This window comes from Oncorhynchus mykiss, chromosome 1 (genome assembly GCF_013265735.2).
Source record: "Oncorhynchus mykiss isolate Arlee chromosome 1, USDA_OmykA_1.1, whole genome shotgun sequence".
In the NCBI taxonomy this organism is placed as follows: domain Eukaryota; kingdom Metazoa; phylum Chordata; class Actinopteri; order Salmoniformes; family Salmonidae; genus Oncorhynchus; species Oncorhynchus mykiss.
The window spans coordinates 70,794,289-70,807,187 of record NC_048565.1 but is presented as its reverse complement, the minus strand read 5'-3'; the positions used below and the strand labels follow the sequence as shown (position 1 = coordinate 70,807,187).

The window sequence follows — 12,899 nt, the reverse complement described above, 5'->3', positions numbered from 1 at the left end:
CTAACAGATTATGATGGTGACAATAATGAAATACATTTTTAGTTTCCTCTCACAATAACTAATCAATTGATTTGCTCTAGAATCTAGCAAATAAATAAAGTTGCTTTTAGGTTTAGGGTAGGGACGTCAAGGATCCCAGATAGCACTAACCCTCTTACAGGATAGTGTCCGCGATGTTACCAATAACATTTGTGCAGGACACCATGCTTCCATATATCGGGTTGATTTGTATTCCATTATTTTACTGGGTTGAGAAACATGTGCATGAATTTGGTATAAACAAAAATCTCCTCTTTTGGCATTGCAGTGTTACATTTTATCTTTAGTTTTGCCTGTTCACCGGCTTGGGCTGTTGCCTGTCAAATATATGTCTGGTAGGTAGTAGACGTAGTGATGTTGCTCCTGCCCCGATGCAATTGTCCTGGCACTCGATTAGAGGTCAACCAATTTATGATTTTTCAACGCAGATACCGATTATTGGAGGACCAAAAAAGCCTCAAATAAATAATGAAACATGTTCAATTTAGTTTAAATAATGCAAAAACAAAGTGTTGGAGAATAAAGTCAATGTGCAATATGTGCCATGTAAGAAAGCTAACGTTTAAGTTCCTTGCTCAGAACATGAGAACATATGAAAGCTGGTGGTTCCTTTTTAACACGAGTCTTCAATATTCCCAGGTAAGAAGTTTTAGGTTGTAGTTATTATAGGACTATTTCTCTCTATACCGTTTGTATTTCATATACCTTTTGACTATTGGATGTTCTTATAGGAACTTTAGTATTGCCAGTGTAACAGTATAACATCCCTCTCTTCGCCGCTACCTGGGCTCGAACCAGGAACACATCGACAACAGCCACCCTCGAAGCAGCGTTACCCATGCAGAGCAAGGGGAACAACTACTCCAAGTCTCAGAGCGAGTGACATTTGAAACGCTATTAGCGCGGACCCTGCTAACTAGCTAGCCATTTCACATTGGTTACACCAGCCTAATCTCTGGAGTTGATAGGCTTGAAGTCATAAACAGGCTTGTCTGTCATAGTTGAAGTGTACCTACCTATGATGAAAATTACAGGCCTCTTCTTTTTAAGTGGGAGAACTTGCACAATTGGTGGCTGACTAAATACTTTTTTGCCCCACTGTGTGTGTATGTATGGTATGTATGTATGTATGTATGTATGTATGTATGTATGTATGTATGTATGTATATATGTATATATGTGTATATATATATATATATATATACACACACACACACTACTCACACACTTTGTTGGTATTGCATATTTGAAATACTTACCTGAATTCCTTTCCACCCCACTAAATTTGTCAGTGCAGAAACATAATGGAAAAAGTTGCATACCAAATTAACAAAATAGTAAAAACCAAGATTTAACCTGATTTTCCAAACCTTTCAATTGAATTTAGTGCAATATCATCTCTATTGTTCTCTGTAAAATGTTCAATGTTGATGTTTCAGATTCGTACAGTGTTGATTGATTTTAATTACTTATGCATATTATGAATTATCATTTTACCAATCTTTATTTTGGTAAAAAAAGCAGGTGTTTTTGTGTTGTGTGTCAATCCTAGAGATAAAAGGAGGATATTACTTAATTTAGTATGGACATTGCCGTTGAGGCTTCCACCATTTTAAATGTAGTCAACTTGGTTGGGATTCCTATAGGTTGGGAGTGTTCAGCCAATGATCAGAGAGCATTTCCTTCTTCAAATTGGTCCCAAGAAAGACCCAGACCCAGTGAGTTGAGACCATGACAAATTAAAGACCGAATTTGTGGTCTTGAGTTGTCTCAAGACCACTAGATCAAGAGTCAATGGGCCCTTTAATTGTAAGACACTTAAGTACAGTAGAGTAGGGTACACTATAGTAGAGCACAGCATAGTAGAATACAGTAAAGCACAGTTCAGTAGAATAGGGTACAGTAGAGCACAGTAGAGTAGGGCACAGTCCAGTGGAGTAAGGTATAGTAGATCACAGTAGGGTACAATACAGTATAGCACATTATAGATGTTTGTGCTTTGGCTAAATAGATGTAAATGTTTGGGCTCTTAGACGGTTGGAGCCCCCATGCTGCCTACGCATCTCTATACTTTTTCCTGAAGTATGCACTTGTCCACTATCCAGATGGTGGTCCTTTGTTGCTCAGTTGGAAGAGCATGGCACATGCAACTTTAAAATGGAGATGGCCTCAATGGCACTGCCTCTATGTGGTGTCAATTGCTTTGCTTGTGACCATTTTAGTTTACAAATGTTTACTTATTTTGGACTTTAAAGAATCCCCATAGCTAACATATGGCTGGTTATCTTTCATTTGGACAGATGTACAGTTGTGGCCAAAAGTTTTGAGAATGACACAAATATACATTTTCACAAAGTCTGCTGCCTCAGTTTGTACACTCCAGAATGTTATGAAGAGTGATCAGATGAATTGCAATTAATTGCAAAGTTTGCAAAGTTTGCCATGCAAATGAACTGAATCCCCAAAAAAACATTTCCACTGCATTTCAGTCCTGCCACAAAAGGCTCAGCTGACATGTCAGTGATTCTCTCGTTAACACAGGTGTGAGTGTTGACGAGAATCAGGCTGGAGATCACTCTGTCATGCTGATTGAGTTCTAATAACAGACTGGAAGCTTCAAAAGGAAGGTGGTGCTTCGAATCATTGTTTTTCCTCTGTCAACCATGGTTACCTGCAAGGAAACACATGCCATCATCATTGCTTTGCACAAAAAGGGCTTCACAGGCAAGGACATTTACACCACTTCTTTAGAATCAACCATATATGTAATTGAGCAATCTTCCTGATTTTCAGGAAGACATTTGTTGCCTCATATGAAATGAAAACACCCAGAGGTCACGGTAGTCAAGCTGGGGTCTTTTGTTCGGTGGTAATGATGCTAGACCATTGCTTATTTTACCTAACTCACTTTCAAGATAAGCAGAGATTTACACTAGATATTGTGAACTATTGCTAATGTAAGTAATTCACTATAGAAGCTGATGTCGTTTAAGCATGGTTAATGTGGTTATTTAGGGAAGGTTGTATTGTCTAAATCTATTGGATTCTAGGATTAAGCATGTGTTAAAGCTTCCGTTTGCTCTTCTCCGGCTGTGTGTCTTGGCAGTGAGCTGTAGTGGGAGAGTAGCAGGCAGTGTGTGCGTGCGTGCATGCGCGGTTTGCTGACTGGTGTTCATTTATGGTTAGACTAACAAGGAGCAAGGAATGGCTGTAGAAGCATAGACTCTCCAGTCAGATTTCACAGTTGTGTGTGTGTGTGAACTCAGTTAATTTTGTGTTCATGTGTTTGAAACAGTGACCTATACTGGATATGACTGGTCTGTGGAAAAATTCAAAATTGGACTATTTGTTTTGCATGGCTGGATTTATTTATCTTGTAAACTTCAGTATCAGCGTGAGATGTTTTAGGCTAGAGGATGTTATGTGAGTTTGGCGTCTCTTCTGGTTTGTTTTGTCTAGAAATGGGTATTTTTCTCTTTCCTTGTCGTCTTGGCCAGTCAGTAAAGGGGAAGTGGCTCTTCTGAAGTGAGGGTGGACACACACACTGGGAGGTGACTAACATTTTCCCTGCTCCTGAGTCTGCAGGAATGAGTGAAAAGTAGTCTCACGCAAATACAAGAAATGTACACACACACTCTCACTCGGTTTCATTTCTTTCTCAACTTGGTTGCTTCTATCACTCTTCCTTTATCCCTCATCACTGATCATTCTCCCGTCTTTCTGTACTGTAGCTGATCGACTCATTTGCCTGGGAGATCGGGACTCTGAAGAGGGAGGTGGTGCAGAAGGCTGAGCCAGCAGAGAGGGACCCAGAGCCTGTCATACTACAGGGGTAAGTGTGTGTGTTTAAAACAGACCGGCAAACTGACTAACAAAATTGTTCTTTCTGTACATCCGTTTACTCTAGTACCAGTATGATGAGAAGGCTTGCTTCAGCCTCCTTCATGGGCTGATGTAGAACTAACGTTAGCTGTGCATGTTAGAGGGAGAGGAAACAGTGGAAGACATTCAAACGGGGATTGTTTCATTAAGGAAGGAGTAGAATATCCTTTCAGACCTCTGTTGCTTGTTCAAATGTCATAACAACAGTGGTTAAATTCATTGTTACTGGATGATAACGATGATGATAACGATGATGATGATGATGAGTGCCAGTTTGAGTAACGTTGATTTTAGTTCCACTGTAATTCCCAGTGTCCACCAGCAGGTGTGGATAGTGTGCTCTGGTCATTCACGTAGTGGAGTCATTGTGTTGACAGGAAGTCAGAGGGATCTGACAGTGGAAAGAGTATAAGAGTATAGGATGTTCAAAGTGAACACCAGGCATATTTGTGTAAATTAGATTATGGGTTACAAAAATGGGTTACAGGTTACCTGACATTAGGTACATAATAATGACATGTAGATTATAATCAAATATACCCAGTATTGGCTTCATTTTGTCGATTGCTAAATATTAGTGCTGAGCGATTAGTGATTTGAGGTCGGTTCGATTTATAAAAAGGAAATTGCGTTTTTCTTACATTTGTGAGTGCATACATTTTCGTACTGGTCACCTGTAGGAATTGAACCCACAACCCTGGTGTTGCAAGTGCCATACTCTACCAACTTATTGTGTGGGTTGAATGCTGTAACAACACAGAATAAAATAACTAATAAAAGTCCCATGATGGTAGTGCCTGCCCATTACTGCTTATCACTTATTAACCATTTATTCATATGTGTAAATTACATTTGTTTTATTTGATGACTTTATTATTTTATCCAACTCATCTCTATAGAGCTGCTGCCTACGCTGTCTGACAAAGTCACTATTTAGTCGTTCTTCAAAGTAAATAAGGCTTTTATGACTGCTTAATACCAACTATCAATCACTTAGATCAGGGATGGGCAACTCTGATGGGGGTTCGGGCCCCCCCAAAAAACAAAACTCCTAATGAGGGGCCGCAGTGGCTCATGGGTCTGCGTACCCAGCACCCATTTATGAAGAAGTATGAGTGGTGAGGGATACGGGCCTCAGTAAGTGTGCTTGCTTTGCGTCATTTCATTTTTAGATGTTGTCGGGTACATTTGTCCTTCTCCACTGAAGTACTGTTCCTCCTGGGCCATTATGCTTTTCTCAGTATTGAAATCCATTTATAACTATGATTCACCTCAATATTACTAATTGACTCCCATGCTAATGTATTACATTCCAGTTTTTATTATTAGTCTGTGTGTATCTATTTGTGTATGTGCACTTGTGCACGCTTGCTTTTCTGTGTACGTGTGGGTATTACTATCAGGAAACATATAGGATTTGAAAGGTATATTTCTAATGGTATCTCTTCCTCTCCCCATCTCTCTCCCTCTCTCAGGCTGGATGGGGAAGTGGGAGGTCTGTTCCTACAGGCTCCTCCCTGTGTTGGTGTGGGGGCACGGCTGGCTGGAGCTAGAGATTCAGGCTACGACTCGTTGCGTAGAAGGATGAGTGTGCTGGACAGGCTGGTGCAGACGCACGTTGTGTGGCTGCAGCTGGGACTTAACCATGCAGACTCCACAAGCATACTGGAACCGCAGCCCACCGGGGTGAGACCAGATACACTCAGTCATTCTTATATATATATATATATATATAGTCAAGTTTTACATGGAGTTTCCATGCATAAAGCTTACACTGTTTTACAAGATAATCAATGATACAATTCTAAACTACTGTGTATTTAGATGAGATGTATCTCACCACTCAACCATTACATTTTGATCACTTGTTTTTTTTTAAATGTTGATCCTTTATTTAGCCATAGAGGTCACACTGTGATTTCCATCTCTTTTTTAAAGCTGCATAGATAGTCAACATAAAACATCTCGCATAGATGGTCAACACAACATAAAACATCTCGCATAGATGGTCAACACAACATAAAACATCTCGCATAGATGGTCAACCCAACATAAAACATCTCGCTGTTTCATTCCATTTAAAGAGCAGAGCCATTTATTTGACAGCCATTTCCGTTTAGGTAATAGGAGGAATACAGAAACCAGTTTTAGGTGCATCAGTTACTTGACCCTACCATTAAACTCCTATTCATGCAAAGACACCTTGACAATCTCACACAATGGAGGACTAATGGAGACATATACTTTCAAAGTATCAGATATTCTCCATTTCAATGTTTTTATTGTTGTCTGTGTTTCTCAAGTTGCTTTTTTACCCTGTCTGCAGACGTTTCTGGTGAGGAAGTCGACTACCCTGCAGAGGAAGGTGATCTCTCTGCGTATGCATCAGGACTCTGAGACACCCGTCAAAGACTTCCCTGTGAAGGAGAGTCAATACAGTAAGCACCTGCCTATTCATTCCCACCTGCCTATTCATTCCCACCTGCCTATTCATTCCCACCTGCCTATTCATTCCCATCTTTATCATTCAAATGTATCCCGCAAATACATGTGGTTATTATAAGCTTATTAAAAAAGAAAGAACAATTTCCCTCTGATCATTTGAATATTCTATTCTAATGTATTCCTTTTGCTCTCTGTGCATTTCCCCTTGGGTTTGCTGTGTTGCTGTTACAGTTTACCGCTGTCTAGTACAAAATGTGACGTCATCCTGGGCCTCAATATTCTCTTCTCTTTCTAACTTACATGTGGAAGACATTTCAGTTGAATGCATCCAACTGACTAGGTATCCCCTTTCACTTCATTTTCCCTGCTCCGAGGTCAATGCCGAGAGCGTTTGGAGTTTCCCAAAAACCTATTTCCTGATTCTTACCTAGTGAAAGTAGTTATGTGTTATGTAGTTAAGAGTCACACAAAAGGTAACCTTTAACAAGGCTTAACATAGCCACATCTTGTTGATGTTCTTGAAGTGAATAGAAAAATCTTATTAGGCTATTTGTTGGGTGTGTTATCCCAGAAAATGTCTCACCGGGTATTTTTGCCTTTCTTTACTAATGCGATGTAGCCCGGTAAGTGTGATGGCCTGTTGCAGCTTGTAAATGCACCAAATGCCTACTAGGTGTAGGCACACCCACTCAGCCATGCCAGCACGCTAAGAAAACAGACTTACCCTTCTGCAAATATGTGAGCAACAGTTAGCTACTCTCATGATACTGCTAGTGGTGTGTGTGTGTGTGTATATAGTATGACATAGTAGTTCCCAAGTGAAAACGTCACACCAACGCCCTTCTCCCATCTAGGAATATTGCCATGCTTTTGTTCTGATTATGCAAAGTACAGCTTTGCTCCTGATTTTGAAGTTCCTTAAATATAAATGTATCCCTTCACAGCATTCTCCTTGGAGGGATCGGGCCTCGGCTTCGCAGACCTGTTCCGTCTTGTGGCCTTCTGCTGCATCAGCAGGTAACACACACACACACACACACACACACACACACACACACACTACCTCAAGAAACAGTACCTTTCTCATCCTAGTTATAAATCACATATTCCTTTTGAAGAGGAACACATGGATCCCAGAAGTTACTGAAAGAACCATGCTTCAGTTGAAGTACAGAGAATGGCATTTACTGGCCACCTCATCACTTCACGTTATTGCACTAAGACTATTGCACTGTTTTCTTCGAAAGCTAACAATGTCAGTCGAGTCTGCGCTATAATAATTCTAATTACATATTGACTTGGTTAGTTGAACAAGCTCAAGGCTTTTCAAACAATGCTATTAAAGCTTGGCTAAAACGTGGAGGTTGAGCTTGATTGAAAACACATTCTTGTCTGGTGATGGTGGTGAATGGCAACATGTCAAGGCCACAAATCAATAGGGATGCGGGGTGGAAAGCAGGAAGTGTCTATGAGGAAGAAAACAGGCCTTGAACTGTCTGTAGCTTGTGTTTACGTATAGAGACTGGAACAAAACTGCAAACAAAACATAAGGTGTCAAAAAGGATCATGAACTTTGTACAGTATGATTTCAACTGAGTGCATGGCTCAAAGTTCTTAATTCTGTTAAGACTTTTTTGTATTTTAATTAGCTTCTGCAACAGCTAAATGGAAATCCTATCTTCCTAGGGTCCACACAAAACATGAAACATAAAATGAGTAGACAAGAACAACTCAAGGACAGAATAAAAAATATACAAAAATTAAAGGCACACGTAGCCTACATATCAATGCATACACACAAACTATCTAGGTCAAATAGGGGAGAGACGTTGTGCCGCGAGATGTTGCTTTATAGTTTTTTTAAAACCAGGTTTGTTGTTTATTTGAGCAATATGAGAGGAAACGGAGTTCCATGCAATAATGGCTCTATATAATACTGTACGCTTTCTTAAATTTTTCTGGATTTGGGGACTGTAAAAAGACTCCTGGTGGTGTGTGTGTGTGTGTGTGTGTGTGTGTGTGTGTGTGTGTGTGTCAGAGCTGTGTGTAAGTTGCCTATGCAAACAATTTGGGATTCAACACATTAATGTTTCTTATAAAAGAAGTGATGCAGTCAGTCTCATCAACTCTTAGCCAAGAGAGAGACTGTCATGCATAGTATTATATGAACCCTCTGATTACAATGAAGAGCAAGATGTGCCGCTCTGTTCTGGGCCAGCTGCAGCTTAATTTGGTCTTTCCTTGCAGCACTCGGCCACACAACTGGACAATAATCATGATAAGACAAAACTAGAGCCTGCAGGACTTGCTTTTTGGAATGTGGTGTCAAAAAAGCAGATCATCTCTTTATTCTGTCTGTCTTTACAACCATTGAATCAATATGTTTTGACCTTGACAGTTTACAATCTAAGGTAACGCCAAAGTAACTTGTTAAACAGCCATACCACTCATTACCAGATTCAGCTGAGGTCTAGAACTTATGGAAGGATTTGTACCAAATACAATTCTTAGTTTTAAAGATGTTCAGGACCAATTTATTATTGGCCACCCATTCCAAAACAGACTGCAACTCTTTACGGGTTTCAGTGATTTCATTAACTGTGGTTGCTGATGCGTACATGGTTGAATCATCAACATACATGGACACACATGTTTTGTTTAATGCCAGGTCATTAGTAAAAATAGAAAAGAGTAGAGGGCCTAGAGAGCTGCCCTGCGGTACACCACACTTTACATGTTTGACATTAGAGAAGCTTCCATTAAAGAAAACCCTTTGACTTCTATTGGATAGATAGGTCTGAATCCACAATATGGCAGAGGTTGAAAAGCCATAACGGATATGTTTTTTCAACAACAGGTTGTGGTCAATATCAAAGGCTGCACTGAAATCGAACAGTACAGCTCCCACAATCTTATTATCAATTTCTTTCAATCATCATTTGTGGCAGTGCATGTTGAGTGCCCTTCTCTATAAGCATGCTGAAAGTATGTTGTTAATACAGTGCCTTGCGAAAGTATTCGGCCCCCTTGAACTTTGCGACCTTTTGCCACATTTCAGGCTTCAAACATAAAGATATAAAACTGTATTTTTTTGTGAAGAATCAACAACAAGTGGGACACAATCATAAAGTGGAATGACATTTATTGGATATTTCAAACTTTTTTAACCTGTTTACGATACTGGTTCCCAATTGGGAATCAACCCTCCCACGTGCAGCTGAAACGGTGGCGCATGGAACGCAAAAATATTCTTAAAAATATTTAACCTCCACACATTAACAAGTCCAATAGCTCAAATGAAAGATAAACATCTTGTTCATTTAGCCAGCAAGTCAGATTTCTAAAATGTTTTACGGCGAAAACATAGCACATATATATGTAAAACCACCACCAGACACAGCTCATTTCAATAGCCAAAACATGCAATCAACAAACGCAGGATTAAAAAATAAATCGCTCACTAACCTTTTGAAAATCTTCATCAGATGACAGTAATATGACATATTACACAGTACATATTTTTTTTTTTCAATAATATGCCATTTATATCCATAAATGTCCATTTACAGTGAGTTCACCTTCAGAAATTACTCAAAAATGCCCGCAGGAAATCTATGTAGCGCGGCAAGATAACGTAAATAGACATCATAAACTTTGACTAAATATACATGTTCTACATATAGTTAGAAAGATACACTGCTTCTTTATGCAACCGCTGTGTTAGATTTATTTTTAACGTTACAGAAATCGCACACTATTCCATATTGTGAGACAGCGCTCAGTTCCAAGCTACATTTCCACGTAATGTTGGAGTCAACAGAAACACAGATTTAAGCATAAATATTCCCTTACCTTCGATGGTCTTCGTTCAGAATGTTCTGGAAGGCTTCATACTTACCCAATACATCGTTTGGTTTCAAGTCTTGCGTCTTTGTATTAGCTACTGCTAATAACATCAGCTGAAATGCACCCAAAACGTCCTCTGGTCCGGATAAGTTGCGCATCAAAACTTCAAAATTACACATTATATGTCGACTAAACAGGTCAAACTAAGTGCAGAAGCAAGCTTTATGATGTTTTAGACGTGCAAAACAAACTTCAATTCAATCGCCCATCGTCTGCCCTTCTCTTCAGTGCTGGAAACAAAGGAATGGCTGTGACCAATTCGCGCCCATACGCACAGCCTATTCTCTCGTGGCACGCACTAATTTCACTCCCATAGGGTCAATTCTCGCGCGATTTGAACGGTTTGAAGCTCTAATGAAAGAGGACATCTAGCGGAAGAGATAGAAAGTGTCCGCAGAATCATAGCTGGTTGGGAAGGGTGGGGGCCATGACGTCAAAGTTGCTCCAACTTTCATGGCCACAAAAACTAGTTTGGAAGAATGCCTGCCCTGTGAGTTCTGCTATACTTACAGACATAATTCCAACGGTTTTAGAATCTTTAGAGTGTTTTCTATCCAATAATAATTTTTATTTGCATATATTAACAATTTTTGACAGATTTTTTTTCCAGTTTACTAGGGGTACCCAATCTCTCCAAAGGGGGCGTATGTCTGCCATATCCTCAACAGGTTTTAACAAATCAAAAACTGAAAAATTGGGCGTGCAAAATTATTCAGCCCCTTTACTTTCAGTGCAGCAAACTCTCTCCAGAAGTTCAGTGAGGATCTCTGAATGATCCAATGTTGACCTAAATGACTAATGATGATAAATACAATCCACCTGTGTGTAATCAAGTCTCCGTATAAATGCACCTGCACTGTGATAGTCTCAGAGGTCCGTTAAAAGCGCAGAGAGCATCATGAAGAACAAGGAACACACCAGGCAGGTCCGAGATACTGTTGTGAAGAAGTTTAAAGCCGGATTTGGATACAAAAAGATTTCCCAAGCTTTAAACATCCCAAGGAGCACTGTGCAAGCGATAATATTGAAATGGAAGGAGTATCAGACCACTGCAAATCTACCAAGACCTGGCCGTCCCTCTAAACTTTCAGCTCATACAAGGAGAAGACTGATCAGAGATGCAGCCAAGAGGCCCATGATCACTCTGGATGAACTGCAGAGATCTACGGCTGAGGTGGGAGACTCTGTCCATAGGACAACAATCAGTCGTATATTGCACAAATCTGGCCTTTATGGAAGAGTGGCAAGAAGAAAGTCATTTCTTAAAGATATCCATAAAAAGTGTCGTTTAAAGTTTGCCACAAGCCACCTGGGAGACACACCAAACATGTGGAAGAAGGTGCTCTGGTCAGATGAAACCAAAATTGAACTTTTTGGCAACAATGCAAAACGTTATGTTTGGCGTAAAAGCAACACAGCTGAACACACCATCCCCACTGTCAAACATGGTGGTGGCAGCATCATGGTTTGGGCCTGCTTTTCTTCAGCAGGGACAGGGAAGATGGTTAAAATTGATGGGAAGATGGATGGAGCCAAATACAGGACCATTCTGGAAGAAAACCTGATGGAGTCTGCAAAAGACCTGAGACTGGGACGGAGATTTGTCTTCCAACAAGACAATGATCCAAAACATAAAGCAAAATCTACAATGGAATGGTTCAAAAATAAACATATCCAGGTGTTAGAATGGCCAAGTCAAAGTCGATACCTGAATCCAATTGAGAATCTGTGGAAAGAACTGAAAACTGCTGTTCACAAATGCTCTCCATCCAACCTCACTGAGCTCGAGCTGTTTTGCAAGGAGGAATGGGAAAAAAATTCAGTCTCTCGATGTGCAAAACTGATAGAGACATACCCCAAGCGACTTACAGCTGTAATCGCAGCAAAAGGTGGCGCTACAAAGTATTAGCTTAAGGGGGCTGAATAATTTTGCACGCCCAATTTTTCAGTTTTTGATTTGTTAAAGTTTGAAATATCCAATAAATGTCGTTCCACTTCATGATTGTGTCCCACTTGTTGTTGATTCTTCACAAAAAAATACAGTTTTATATCTTTATGTTTGAAGCCTGAAATGTGGCAAAAGGTCGCAAAGTTCAAGGGGGCCGAATACTTTCGCAAGGCACTGTATGTTTACAGAGAAATAGCATTGTATTTGGTCAAACACTATTTTTTCCAACAGTTTGCTCAGCAGAGCTGGCAGAAAGCTTATAGGTATACTGTTAGAACCAGTAAAGGCGCTTTACCACTCTTGGGTAGCAGAATTACTTTGGCTTCCCTTCAGACCTGAGGACAAGGACTTTCCTCTAGGCTCAGATTAAATATATGACAGCCTATGACAAAATAGCAGCCTTATTCTGCTCTTGAAATTATGTTGGTTACATTGTTTTGCCATGATAAAGTCAATTAGAGCTTAGTAAATGTGCACTTCAGACTCATAAGTTATCTGAGACACAGGAAGAACAGGGTGGGGTGCTGAGCCTCTTGGCCTGTGTCTGTCTGCCTCTCTCTCGCTCTGCGTGTATGTGTCCACTCCTTCTCTCTCTAGCCCAAGAAACCACACATGGGACAAACACTAGTTAGGGAAGGGCTGTTTGGTCACCCCAATTAAATGACTCACTGCAGGGACA

General features: G+C 40.1%; 1 protein-coding gene across 1 annotated transcript in view; it reads left to right on the top strand.

The window, feature by feature from the left end:
• rin2 (Ras and Rab interactor 2) overlaps nucleotides 1-12,899 on the top strand; it is a 68,672-nt gene that overhangs the window by 33,519 nt on the left and 22,254 nt on the right. The window contains exons 3-6 of the mRNA XM_021610686.2: nucleotides 3,771-3,871; nucleotides 5,397-5,607; nucleotides 6,248-6,359; nucleotides 7,311-7,383. Of these exons, the coding sequence (XP_021466361.2) occupies nucleotides 3,771-3,871; nucleotides 5,397-5,607; nucleotides 6,248-6,359; nucleotides 7,311-7,383 (497 nt within the window). The remainder of the gene's footprint in view (nucleotides 1-3,770; nucleotides 3,872-5,396; nucleotides 5,608-6,247; nucleotides 6,360-7,310; nucleotides 7,384-12,899) is intronic.